At 44.6% G+C, this 14120-nt stretch overlaps 1 protein-coding gene across 2 annotated transcripts in view; it reads left to right on the forward strand.

Annotated features, from left to right (window-relative positions):
* Positions 1–10738: 10738 nt before the first annotated feature.
* CCND2 (cyclin D2) overlaps positions 10739–14120 on the forward strand; it is a 65606-nt gene continuing 62224 nt past the window's right edge. The window contains exons 1-2 of one of the 2 annotated variants that reach the window (XM_069228407.1): positions 10739–11923; positions 13055–13270. In XM_069228407.1, coding sequence (XP_069084508.1) covers positions 11729–11923; positions 13055–13270 — 411 coding nt within the window. In that variant the 5' untranslated portion in view covers positions 10739–11728. Of the gene's footprint in view, positions 11924–12033; positions 12538–13054; positions 13271–14120 lie in introns of those variants that run through there. The other variant, XM_069228406.1, reaches the window with a different exon arrangement.

A 14120-nucleotide genomic window follows, 5' to 3' on the forward strand; every position in this document is an offset into this window, starting at 1 on the left:
CTGTCCAACAAAATACCAATTGAAATTCCTCAAATGTATCACAGGCTGCAAACCCTTGTCCTTTTTTCTGACCAAAACAATTGTGCTTACAAACCTCACTTCTTCCTCTGACACTTTCTCTATTGCTCCCTTGTTCAATATTTTGTGAACCTCCGATAGCACCAGCTTTTGCTGGTCTGTTTGAAATACCACCTGCACTAGTTCTACAGTTTGAACTGAATTGTCTCTAAACTCTATAGTGTAACCCTGAACAGTTTCCAGGAACCATTGATTCTTTGTTAAAACGTTCCAATTGGGCACACATTTTCCCAGGCAAACTCCTACCCTTCCTAGGGAAGAACCAAATGTTGCCTTCATATTTACCCTGCATCCCTTGGGGGAACTGTGCTCTTTCTCTGGACTGGCAACCTCTGCTACTTCTTCCTCTCTGAGGGTAGTATGTGGTAGCCAACTGAAGCCCTCTAAATGAGCCCCATCCCCGCGATTGGTATTAGGACATTGTAAGTACTGCCAGAGAAACATCTTCTTGCTCCCATCCTGTGAAAAACACGGCCCCCAAATACTCTTCTCAACAAGGACTGTGACTTATCTAGGCTTGTGAAAGTGGAAACATACTTTCCCACACCCTTCACAAGACCATCTCCAAACAAAAAAAATGTAGGGTCTTCACTTGGCTCTTTTTTTAAAAAGTTCCCTAATTTATGACGGATTTGCAGAATTATTGCCTTCCTCCTCTCAACCATCAAAGCTGCATTTGCTTTTCCAAGGAAACATATTGCCCTCTGTGACCATCCTCTTAACAACTCCATATCCACATGGACTGACTTTGATGTGGCTTTCTCAGCCATATCTAGTATCCTTGCTGATGGTCGAATAACGTCCGATAGTCTGTTCTGACACTATTTTAGAACTTTCCTGGGATCGCGACCCAACTTAAAGAGGAAACTGATGAGGTCCTGTTCTAAATCCTGGGCCATACAGGCTGTATCCTCAACCACCAGAAAAGAGCATTCTGCTCTTATCAAGGCGCTTGCATCCATTCCTAATGGTCTCTTTATCCTTATGTTAATAAATTAGATACATGAGGCATAGGCCACCAATTTGCACTTCTAAGAGACCTAATCACGTCAAGGCTGAAGAAGTGAACACTTTGAGGATCCTTCACAATCCCCTTTACCTTTCTCAACCTTGCTGAAGCCAAGGCCCAACCATAAGCATCATCATTATCCAAAACAAATTTGTCACAATTATCCTCACCCAGATCATGGGTATTCTCAGCAGGTCTACCCTGAATCTCTTTTGTGCGGCGAAGGACACCTTCGCCCTCTGTGGCTCCATGACCACCACTTTGCCATGATATAAAATTATAATCTACGCCATGCTCAACATTTTTTTTCTTCATCTTCCATTTTCCTTATCTCATATTTTTAATCCACATCCTCCTCCTCAAGGGACCAATATTCGCGATCAGAAAGATCTATATTCTTTTTCCTTTCTCTTCATAACAGTTTCCAAAACGTCCTTAATTGAGGCTTTCACCTCCTCCTCGATCATCTTTTTCCAAAGAGGCCTCACCACTACCTACACCTCAAGGCTCCACAGCCTCACTCATAGTCAGACTTTTATTGTTAGAATTTTTTTTAAATAAACAACTGCCAAAAATACTACTAACTGTATCTTAAAATACCATTCAACTTTTCACTTTTGTTGTTTTTTTTCTTTTTTAACTGGTGGTTAAAGCTGTCTAATAGAGCTATTGCACCAAGATGGCCACCCCTGTCATATGATGAGGTCAAGCGTGCATTGTGTGTGACAACACACAAAGGCCCGCACTGACAGAGCACCGGCAAAGGAGCAAACCTGCTCATTGAATGCACAAGAACACCCCCCAGTGCGAGAGCCTACACGAGAAGCACACTGAGACCATTACCACAGCCTTAACACACCGTTTAAATACAGTGCGCTTTGAAAAACTACAAACTTAGGCAAGGATACTTTTAGATTTATTTTATTAAATTAAAAGCTTTAAAGCTGCTCTGAAACCAAAATGTGAAAAATACCCAACAATTAAATAAATTGGGAATTTTAAAACAAGTAACACTAACATAAAGATTATTCTAACCTATTATGGTGACTAAACCAATATAAATCGATATAATAGTTCAATTAAACTTTATATAGCTTGCAAAATGTGATAGCTTAAAAATCTCTAATAACACAAATAGGGCCAGATGTAGCAAGCCATTTGCATGTCACAAACTGCGAAAATCGCAGTTTGCACCATGCAAACGGCCTCACGCAATGCTCATTCCCAAATTGCGAGTCGGTACCGACTCGCAATTTGGGAATGTGACTTGCAAATAGGAAGGGGTGTTCCCTTCCTATTTGCGAGTCACATCGCAATTCAGAGTTGCTTTGTGACCGCGAATGCGGTCGCAAACCAACTCGCAGTTACCAAACTCATTCGCAAAAGGGAAGGGGTCCCCATGGGACCCCTTCCCCTTTGTGAATGTCGACAGAAATATTTTTTTCAGAGCAGGCAGCAGTCCTATGAAAAAAATGAAACCAAATGGTTTCGGCATTTTTTTCATTTTGCAACTCGTTTTCCTTTAAGGAAAACGGGCTGCAAAATGAAAAAAAAAACTGCTTTATTTAAAAAGCAGTCACAGACATGGAGGTCTGCTGACTACAGCAGGCCACCATCCCTGTGAGTGCAGGGACTCGCTATGGGGTCGCAAAATGCGACCCACCTCATGAATATTGATGAGGTGGGTCTTTTCGACCCCATAGCGAGTCGCAGAAGGTGTCTGAGACACCATTCTGCATCCGATTTTGCGACTTGCAAATTGTGAGTCGCTCAGACTCGCAATTTGTAAGTCGCAATATCGGATTTTGCTACATCTGGCCCATAGACACGTAGCTAGGAAGGAACAGCAATCAAAAGAGTAAGATGGTTGCTGGGTTCAGATTTATAGACTGCAGTATGGTTCTAATTTTAAAATGTTAGGTATGGTTAAAGTTTGCTTTCAAGAGTTGCATGGAGTAAAATATAAAGGTTAATGCATAATGCTAGCCTCCAGTCTTGACATGAAATTCTTTAATGGCCCTCTCCCACAGTGCAATGGTCACTGATGAAATGCATTTTCCTGAGGGCCGCTGTAACTGGACATGTTTGAGGACTCTCTCCAGACAGCAGGCGCTGGGGCTTTCGACTGAGGACAGTATAAATTATCCACACTGCAATTATTATTCTTACAAAAATGTGTTTGTTAACAGTTATGAGTCACACTAATGACAGGCACACCAGTAATAGATGTGAAATATGTATCATGTACACGGGCCTATGTTCACTACAAGTGCTGAGGTCTGTAGGCAGGTCCCCTGGGCACAACAATTGCACATTAAAGACTATAATCATATTGTCACTAGTCAGGGTTTGGGTATTGTGTCTCAAAGGGGTAGCTACCCCTTTCAAACTAGAGAGTGGGGAGACCTTTACGTCAAGGGTGAACCAATTTGCAGTTGGAGGGGTTCCCCACATACTGCTGCCAATATGCCACAAAAAAAGATTGGACAACCTTTAGTCACAAGGAAAATGGCAGGGACAGCTGCACTAGTTGCTGTGAATAAAGGGCGGCAAGATGAGAAAAGGAATAAAACAGGAGTAACTTGTTATATCCATCTACCTCATTCTCAGCATCCTTACAATTCTACATAAAGCCTGACACTGCCTTTATGCTATTTTCATTGCAGGTAGAGACAGAGAGTACACTTACAAAAAACAAACAAAAGACAAGAAATTAGATGTTTTCACCAAACATATGGTACAAGATAACTATCAGACATCTGTTGTCTATAAATTGCATTAAAAATAACGTAACATTTGATGAGTTACCTGTGAGGCTCCTCGGAAAAAATAATTGAAATTAGCTCTACCATATTTTAAGATGAGGTTCACAATGAGGAACGTGTTTGAACAGACAAACACCCGTCTAAGCATATGAGTACACATATAGTATATGTAACACACAATTCTATTTCAGGACCGGAGGCTCTGATTATGCTATCTCCTTCTTTACTGACCCAAATACAGCAGCCAATTAAAACAAAGAAAAACAATAAACTACATTTCCTATGATGCTCAGGATATAGATCACATGGACCAATCACCACCCATGCCCTTTGTCCATAAATGCTTTGACTCCGCAGCAGATAAGTGACATTTTTGTTTTCTCCTTATATAATGCACTAATCTGTGATTATGATTATTAATATTTGCAGCGTTTATTTTAGCGCCGCGATTTTGCGCGCTTTGTGTCATTGCAGAAACGTGTTACGCGTTCTTCCTCTTCGTGCCGATACTTCATTTAAGCCCCTGTGGCGCGGGAGCCTTTCTACACGACCTATGTAGTCCCATTTTTATTTCTATTACACGCGCTTCGAGACGATCCTTTCACTTCTTAAAGTGTTGGATCAACTCGATAGCGGACGCGCGGGGCAGCAGTAAGCCCCATTTATAGCCTTACAATCTGATTTAGCTCCCTGACGCCCAGTTTATTAAAGAACTTGGGCTGTAACAATTTAAAAGGCTCTGCCTAGAGTGCCAGTGACCGGGTGCTCCCTCCACATTCTATTTGGGCTGATTTTACCTGTCAGGGGTTTGCACTCCCCCTTTTGTTGAACTACAGCTTGATTATCAACAACATCTAATGGCTCACTGGAGCAAAGATGATGCAGGGTATTACCCTGAAAAGCTGGGCAATCAGCTAGATTTGAACTTGGTGGAAGCCCTCGACAATAGGGTCCAACAATCTGTAAATGACGCCCTGGTAAGAGCTCTAGGTCCCTTTTCAGGGCAACTCTTCGATTACGCTAAAACCCAGGGTTGGCTTAATGAACAACATCCTCCTCTAAATGAAAAAGGAGCAAAATGCAAATCAAAATCCAAAAACCTAGAGGAAAACGAAGGGACTGCTGCTAATTTACATGCAGACGCATTTAATAAATTGCGTAAAAAACGCTCAGCTGAGCACAACTATAGTTCCAATCAAGATATGATATCCTCTCAGTCCTCCTCGGAATCTGACTCTAACTCCAGTGATTCGGATGTCCCGGATAATACGGTCCCCAGTAAAAGACATAAAAAACAGGCATCCACGCCTAGAGTTCTGGATTTTGACCCCTCAGAAATTGTACATCCTAGAGCCTCCAATTGGGTTCAGTCTCCAGAAGTGGCGTTACATGTTCACGACAATATCGTAAGGAGCTTTGATAAAGAAGTTTGTTCACGACTTAGGGCAGAATGTCCTAGACCAGATATAGATGAGAAGGTTACGGGCACTCCTGGCATTGACCCTACGATGGTCACATTTATGAAAAAGTTCGGCAAGGACCCCAAGAAAGGCATAGACAGATCTTGGCGTATATGCCAAGACAAATTACTTGATGTCACTGGCCCGCTGACGAAAATCCTAGACATGGCATTCCTTGCCAAAGAGTCAGGTGAGCCTGTGGACACAGATGTCCTGATTGGTTGGGCCCAGAGGTCTTTGTGAATTTTGGGCAACGCAAATTGTGCAATTTCGTCAGAACGACGCAAATCAGTTCTCATGAGGATTGATCCTAAGTTAACAGACCTGGCCACTTCTGAAGCAGGTCCTTCTGCAGATGGCCTCCTATTCTGTTCATCATTTATTAAAGAGTTAGCCGAATTTTGCTCCATTTTCTCCTCTCTAGACAAGGCGCAATTGTCGCTTAAAAAAGTGTTTAAGAGAAAACTTTTTGCCAGGGCCGGACGTTTCGGAGGACGTAAGCCCGGCCGAGGATCTTTTCAAAGTCCTCAATACCAATACCCAAGAGGGAGAGGAAATTGGCATACCGACCCGTCGGACACCACCTTCTACCCCACTCGTTATAGAAGAGGCCGCTCCAAATACCGAAGAGGAACCGCAGAGGTCAGCAAGGGGCAATCCAGGAATCCAATTATGCAGGTGAGCATTATTCAATATTCTCAAGTACGTATTGGAGGCAGAGTGGGCTTGTTCCTGGAAAACTGGAAAAAAGATTACAGGAGATCCCTGAGTTCTTCAGACTGTATTAGATTTTCATCTGGAATTCATAGGGTCCCCGACTCAACTTACCCCCCCCCCCGCACCCCCCCCCCCCCCCCCCCCAAAACAAATGTATTTTTCCCTCGCAGAGCAGACTTTCATAGACTTAGAGGTGCAGGCCTTAATTCACAAAGGAGCATTGAGCTTTTCGTCTACTCATCCTTCCGGATTCCTCAGCCCCATATTTGTCGTAGACAAAAAAGGTGGGGGCCATCGTCTGGTATTGAATCTAATGGATTTCAACTACTGGATATTATACAGACATTTCAAGATGGAAGGGATCCCCATGTTACAAGATATCCTAGTAGAGGGAGATTGGATGGTACGGCTAGACCTGAAGGATGCTTACCTTTCGGTCCCCATTTACCCCCTCACAGGAGGTTCCTGCAGTTCCTATGGAACGGACATTGTCTAGAATTCAATGCGCTTCCTTTTGGTCTCTCGTCAGCCTCCTGGTGCTTCACAAACCTGTTGAGACCAGTGATGGAATGGCTGAGAACCAAGGGAGTCAGATTAATAATTTACCTAGACATTTTGTTGATGGCCCAGAACCCTCTAACTCTCATGACTCATCTGGAATGGACCATCTGTATTCTGCAGGATCTGGGTTTCCTGATCAATGTGCAGAAGTCATTATTGACACCCTCTTAAGTGATAGATTTCCTGGGATTCAAGATAGATTCTCTCCGATCTCTACTGATTCTTCCATCTCAGAAAATTCAAAATATCAAGAGGGAATTGAGTTCCGCTCTATCCAATCAGATGATTTCTTAGAGGAACATTGCCAAAATAGTGGGCCTTCTAGCCTCGTCGATTCAGGCAATCTTCCCAGCTCCCCTGCACTATCGAGCTTTACAGAGACTCAAGATCAGACACTTACAACAAGGACTGAGTTACTCGGAAATGATTCCCCTGTCCAACGAAGTAAGGACAGAAATTCGTTGGTGGCTTCAACACATGGAAGCTTGGAACGGCAGGGCGATATTCGGATCTCATCCGGATGTAGTGATTGAATCCGACGCCAGCCGATGGGGAGCCCACTGCGGCTCCTTAGTAACTGGAGGCCGTTGGTCGAATTGGGAGCAGACCCTACATATCAATTGCCTGGAGCTTCTAGCGGGATCATTTGCTATAAGGAGCCTTTCTCCTCAGAAGACGGACTGTTGCATCCTATTGAGGATGGACAACATCTCTGCAGTGAAGTACGTCAACAAGTTAGGGGGGACGAAATCCAGAATCTTGGCGGTGATAGCCAAGGAGTCCTGGCATTATTGCCTCAGTCATCGCCTGACGGTCATGGCAGAATATCTCCCAGGGGATCAGAACAAAATAGCAGACTGGAACTCCAGATATCTAACGGACTCCAGCGATTGGAGACTGGATCCAGTAATCTTTATGTAGATAACCAAGATGTGGGGCCCATGCAAAGTGGATCTGTTTGCCTCTCGGCTCAATACCCAGATTCTGAGGTTCTTCAGCTGGCGCCCGGATCCTCTGGCTCTGGCGACAGATGCCTTCCTACAGGATTGGTCAAGGTTTCGGGGATATGCTTTCCCTCCATTTCTAATGATCTCCAGATTTCTCTCTCAGCTAAGGCGTCAGAAAGCGGAGATCATGTTGGTGACTCCATTCTGGAGAGCTCAACCTTGGTTCCCGATTGCACTACAATTAGCTTGCGCTCCCCCTCTTCTCATTCCTCCTCGTCCGGATCTTCTATTGAACCCGGAGAACCATCAACATCCAATGATCATTTCAGAGAAACTGACACTGATGGCTTGGAGGGTTTCAGGGCAAGATGGAATTCCCCAGGAATTTCACAACAGGCTGCTGATTTCATCAAGCAAGCTTGGGCATCAGGCACGCATAAAAGGTATGCATCCGCATGGCGCAGATGGAATGGTTGGTGTGTTAGACCGGATATTAATCTCGTGGAATCAAGTGTTGAAATGATAGTCAACTTTCTAGTAGAATTGGCAGGCTCAGGCTTAGCTTACAGAACCATTAATAATTTTAGATCGGTCATTTCAGTTGGACATATTCATATAGAAAGTTGGCCTGTTGGTGAACACCCTCTTATCTGTAAATTACTTAGAGGTATTTGTTTATCTAATCCCCCTCAAACCAAGTATTCGGTATTGTGGGATGTGAGCATTATTTTGAGATTTTTAGATTCCTGGCCGTCCAATAGATACCTGTCTCGTAAACAGATTTCGGCCAAATTGACAATGTTGTTATGCCTAATATCCTGTAAGCGTGTATCGGTTGTCAAAGCCTTGGACGTGGCTGGTAGAGATTACACTCCGGACAGAGTTACGTTTAATATTACCAGGCGGACAAAAACTAATTGCAGGTCAGTAACATACCCAATGTTGTTGGACAACTCAAAACTCTGTGTAGTTCAATGTTTAAAAGAGTATGAAATAGTTACTGACGAATATCGTCAAGACGCTAATGGGCAGTTACTTATAGCTTTGCAAAAACCTTTCAAACCAGTCTCATCAGCCACATTATCTCGATGGATTAAATGGTTAATGAAGGATGCTGCGATAGTTACCAACCAATTTGGAGCCCATTAAGTTAGAGGAGCTATGGCTTCCAAATCTTATGCACTAGGTTCTCGTCTAGAGGATATTATGAAGGCGGCTGATTGGTCTTCAGAGTCTATGTTTCGCAAATTTTATCATAAACCTGTGGTAGATGTGGCTTCTGTTGTTATTAATCAGCTTTAAACGAGCATAATCGGAGCCTCCGGTCCTGAAATAGAATTAAAAAAATTCTAGCTTACGCGTCAAGAATTTTCAATTCCATTAAGGACACAGAGGCGAGGATTATCCCTCCCATTCATTTAATACTGTATAGAGTAAAATATTATCATACTATATTGATATATATGTCAAGATTTTATTTTTTCCCACCCTAAGAATTATGTATGGACTTAAAGTTCTGTTTGCTATACTAGATACTATGATATTACCTATGATTGTTATTTCTTTTAGGCTCTGATCAGAAGAATTCTTGAAGTATTCGGTGTAATTCTTTCCGAGGAGATCGTTATTCAGATCTGTTGTCCAGTTCAGTCGAAAGACTTGGTTCCAGTAGATATGGAGTCGTGTTGTACTTAAGAGTGGAGGACCTGTTACTCTTCGACTATGTAAGAAGTTTTGTTTCTGAAGTTCAAATTGTCGGATCTAGACAAAGAAAGAGGAAGTGACATTGGGGGTCAAAGCATTTAGGGACAAAGGGCACGGGTGGTGATTGGTCCATGTGAGCTATATCCTGAGCAGTATGGGAAATGTAGTTTATTGTTTTTCTTTGTTTTAATTGGCTGCTGTATTTGGGTCAGTAAAGAAGGAGTTAGCATAATCCTCGCCTCCATGTCCTTAACAGAATTGAAAATGCTTGACACGTAAGCTAGAATTTTTTTTACTGCGCACACGTTTAGTACACCAGTATCCGCAGAAGCCAATGCTACTGCGATGAAATAGGAGGGAAAATAAATAAAAGAGAAAACGAATGTACCAATAAATATATTGGTATTAATGGCATATGAAAACAGTGTAAATAATAGAAACCTATTTAATTGATGATGTTTACAAATTAAAATACTTATCATGTAATTTTAAATAAGGAGGGGTATTTGTGAGGAGGATGGGAGTATAACGTTTTCTTTAAGAAACAAATTTATAAACAGCATCCTCGTGAGACTTAAAGAGGACTGAAATACTGCTGAGACTTAAGTCGGAGAGAGGAAGGGGCGCTAAAAGAGCCACTAAACCCCTAATGTAAACAGTCCACGCAGCACTGTTATTAGACGTGCCGCTAGCGTCCTCTTTGGGCAACACCAATAAAAAAAAGTGAACTACACCCTAGCCTTCCAAACTGCACTATTTTGAAACACAGCTTTTATCATTGTGAGCAGGTGAAGTTTTGGCATAAAGGATAGATAACATATTCCACCCTTTCCTATCAGAATGGCTTACTCATGCCAGAAGGTATACTTCATTGGAAAAAAATAATCTCAGATCAACACTCAGCCCAACTATGGAAACAGGAACTTAGAAAACAATGCTGGGAACAAACGTCAACTTTGTATTTTTAGGTAATACGTGCGTGTAATAGCAACTTGACTGAGATATTAGCTAAACGCGATTATGCCCATTTCTTGTATGTAACTGTGCAGTTTATGCAAATCAAGCATCTTGGGGTATTCTGTCTCCTTAAAATTGCAGTTCTCGATTTAAGGCAAGCACGTAAAGTAAAAGCTATTATTTGCAAGTAAGAATACTAACATCTGTAGTTTGTGCCAGGTCATCCCAGTTTGTATGAAATAAAAGGGAATTACTCGGTAAATGTAATGCTATGAAAAAACATACGTAGCTTAATGCGTTCCTATTTCTCTTACTGTCAGGAGACCCAATAAAGGTCCGTCAATAAACATGATTTTTTCTTGGTCTCGTTTTGAGTTAGAGCGGAATGTTTCCTCCTCAAAGAAAAAAAAAACCTCTCGCCCAGCAACACACGGCGTGCAGCGACTGTCGTGGGAGGCAGCAGCTAGAGCCATTGGATATGCAAATTGAGGGGTGCTCCAGTCCACTTCAACCTGACCGGGACTACTCCACGCCCTTTTTTTTGTTAAAGAGATTCTTTCTTGAATCTTCAGCCTTCTCGTCACCGTAAGCGTTTATTCTCACGCGACGCTACTGGGGACAGTTGTAAAGGGAACTATTACAGGGAGAAAAAAAACTGTCGAGGAAGTTGGTCCTTGGCTGCCAAGATTCAATCCCCAGCTGCTGTGGCTACACCATGACCCCTCTCCGCCGAGGCACCACGTGGCTGAAGCGCTGAAATGCGAGGAGTTGCAAGCGTGGGGTACTCGGGCATGGTGTAAGTTTAAGCAGGTCCAGAAGTTGACCCACGCAGAGACCATGACCTGTCGCAAGGGGGACGCAAGCGATTGCTGAGTCTGCAGGAGCAGACGTGTTGCTGCCGACCTGTCCCTCGTAGCCGGCTCTGTTTCCTAGAAAGTATTATCAGCCCGCACCGGCCGCCTGTCAAAGAAGCCCGTCCCAGGAAGTGCCTTCGCGGCCACTGCGTTTCGAGTCAGAGGCGCCGAGGGAGGAGGTCGTCGCTACCTCTTGCAAACCAGCCTGTCTTTTCTGCCTAGCTCTCGCCCTCCAGCCACGACTGCCCTGCACTTCCCATAAGTAAACTACTGAACCGACCACAATCTGCCCACCCGGAAAGTGACTACTATTTTTCAAAAAGCCCCTCGCCCGGAACCAGAACAATGGCTACAGTAAAACAAGAAACGGACACCGCGAATTAGTGTTTTTTTTGTCTCCTGTTTTATCCTGCCTGGAGAAGGTGAAGCGTGTCGCCGAGCGGGGCGCCCTGTCCCGGGGCCTCAAAGAGGAAGGGGACGGAGGCGTTTGAAGTTACGTCTAGCTGGGCAGCTGCTGCCCTCTTCAGAGAACCGGCCTCGCGCCGCCTGCGTCACAGACTGCTTCCCAAAGGCTGAGAGGAAGCCGAGCCGCCCCGCCGCACTTCTCGCGGGAGGAGGGCGAGCCTCGCGCCGCACGGCAGTAGCGCGTCTCCGGAGACACCGCCACGGCCCCTCCATGGAGCTGCTGTGCTGCGAGGCGCCGGCTGTGAGGCGAGCCCGGCCGGACCCGGCGCTGCTGCGCGACGAGCGCGTGCTGCTCAACCTCCTGCGAATCGAGGAGCTCTACCTGCCGCGGTGCTCCTACTTCAAGTGCGTGCAGAAGGACGTGCAGCCCTACATGCGCAGGATGCTGGCCACATGGATGTTGGAGGTTTGTTTCCCAAAGACCACCCGGAGTCCACGCCGAGTGACCGACCCTCACCGTGCGCCCCCCCACCACCACCCCGAAAAGGCACCTCTTAACCCTTTGTATTTAATTTGCACATTTTGCCCTTCCCCGGCCTCCCTTCCGGGCTGACGGCTGCTGCTCTTCCAGTGCAAAAGTTTCGGAAAGTCCCCTCGGGGAAGGCTGGCTGGCGGCCAGGAGGGGCAGTGCTGCATGCATTTTTTCCCTCTGTGGGGATCACACCCCAAGCATTTTAACATTATTGCCACAAAAGCGTCCTTTTCTTTCTTATAAAGTGTGTGCCCACGTATACAGGAGGTGCCATGTTTCGCCATGTTGATTCGAGCTGTAGGGCGGGGGTGTCGATTCCAGAAGGTGCTTTGTATGGTGCCACGAGTTTCCCACGAGTGGGAAGGATTGCAGCCGCTGGTTCACATCCCGTAGGAGCCCTCGAGGGTGCCCATCTTCGTGGAGCCCCGCTGCAATCCGTGAGACCCGTCCACTTCAGTCCCCGAGACGCCGCGAACACCCCACCCCTCCTTTGGCGGCTCCGTACTCCCCCTCTTTACCCCTCATCGGCCCGGAAAGGATACCCCATGGTAGCCCAGAACCACCGCTTTGTTTTCATGTACGGGGCTTCTCTGGCCAACCCTCCCTTGATTTTTAATGAATTTTTAAAAGTAATTGTCCGCTTGACCACGCGAGACGTTCGCGGTCCCAACCCGGTGGCACAGCCTTTCTCATCGATTCTCACCCACTATTGCCCCACGTAGATTTTTTACAATTGTCGGGAATTATATGGAATACCCCGCAGAAGGCTGTGCCGCAAAGACCGATCTCGTGAGGCCTTTTATTATATTTAAAATATTTTTTGAAAATATGACGGAAGAGGAAATGCCGCCATTCATACAGAAACGAATACCAGTCACACGGCTTACACTCACCGTTTTCTAACTGGAATTCGTTTGGTAGTAAATGAAACAAAGAGATACGAACAGACTGAGAGCGGCGTGTTTTCCCGATTTAAAATATTATTGTATGTTAACTTTTTCCATCCATTAGGCTCGTTATTTTAACAGTCCTCTTTCTCTCTCATCTGTCCCCTTAAAACCTCAGGTCTGCGAAGAACAGAAGTGCGAAGAAGAGGTTTTCCCTCTGGCAATGAATTACCTCGATAGGTTTTTAGATGTGGTGCCCACCAGAAAGTCCCACCTACAGTTGCTGGGGGCAGTTTGCATGTTCCTGGCTTCCAAGTTGAAAGAGACAATACCCCTCACTGCAGAAAAACTTTGCATTTACACTGACAATTCTGTCAGACCCCAAGAGCTGCTGGTAAACACTCCCATGTTTGTCCTATTCATAAATGTTTTGTGTCGTTCGCTCTTCGTGTTACAGGATTTATGTTTCATGTAAATATATAATAATTTGTCTTGCATGATAAAAGGAATGATACGTGATTACGCCTTTTGTAACTCCTGGTGAAATGTTGATGAAAACGTCAACGGCCACTGAAAGGTCGTAGTAATGGTCGGATTACAGCACTTTTTTAACGATGACATGCATTTCTATTTGCCTTCTGCTCGGTGTATTAACTACTGTTAATTGGTCATTCTGCAGTGGTGACAAGTACAGGTTGCATAATGCGGGGGAAAGTCGGTGAAGATTAAATAGCTCCTGCCTTGCAGAATATGAGAGTAAAACTGATTCAGTTGTGGTATTTCTATTTCTCACTTCTACTAAGATTGGACTGCTGGTGGTTACTCCCTATTTTTACCCAACACAATCACCCCTACAATTTACGCCTAATACTTGTCAATGCTTGACACTGGCCGAGTTTAAAGTTTGTGCAATAGTTAATGCCACAGTTTTCGTTCGGTGTGCCAAAAATATGTTCGTTTTTGTAAGGGTTAATGTTTACTGCCAAGCATGGTGTATTTGCCTCAGGCGTATACATTGCGCACGTGCGCTATATTTTATGTAAGTGGTGGTTGCATCAATTTGAAAGGTCCTAGATTGATCGCCTGGGACGTTCATTTAGACTGCCTCTTTGCTTCAGACGTCTCAGCGTGGAATTTCTAAACCACCATTGCCATCTTGCGGCAGGTGATATGTAGTAAATGAGGATTACTTGTCTTCTGAGCCTTAGCTGACTGAATGAAGATCTTGCATCCATGCCTCTCCA

The sequence above is a fragment of the Pleurodeles waltl genome, chromosome 4_1, assembly GCF_031143425.1.
Source record: "Pleurodeles waltl isolate 20211129_DDA chromosome 4_1, aPleWal1.hap1.20221129, whole genome shotgun sequence".
Classification (NCBI taxonomy): Eukaryota; Metazoa; Chordata; class Amphibia; order Caudata; family Salamandridae; genus Pleurodeles; species Pleurodeles waltl.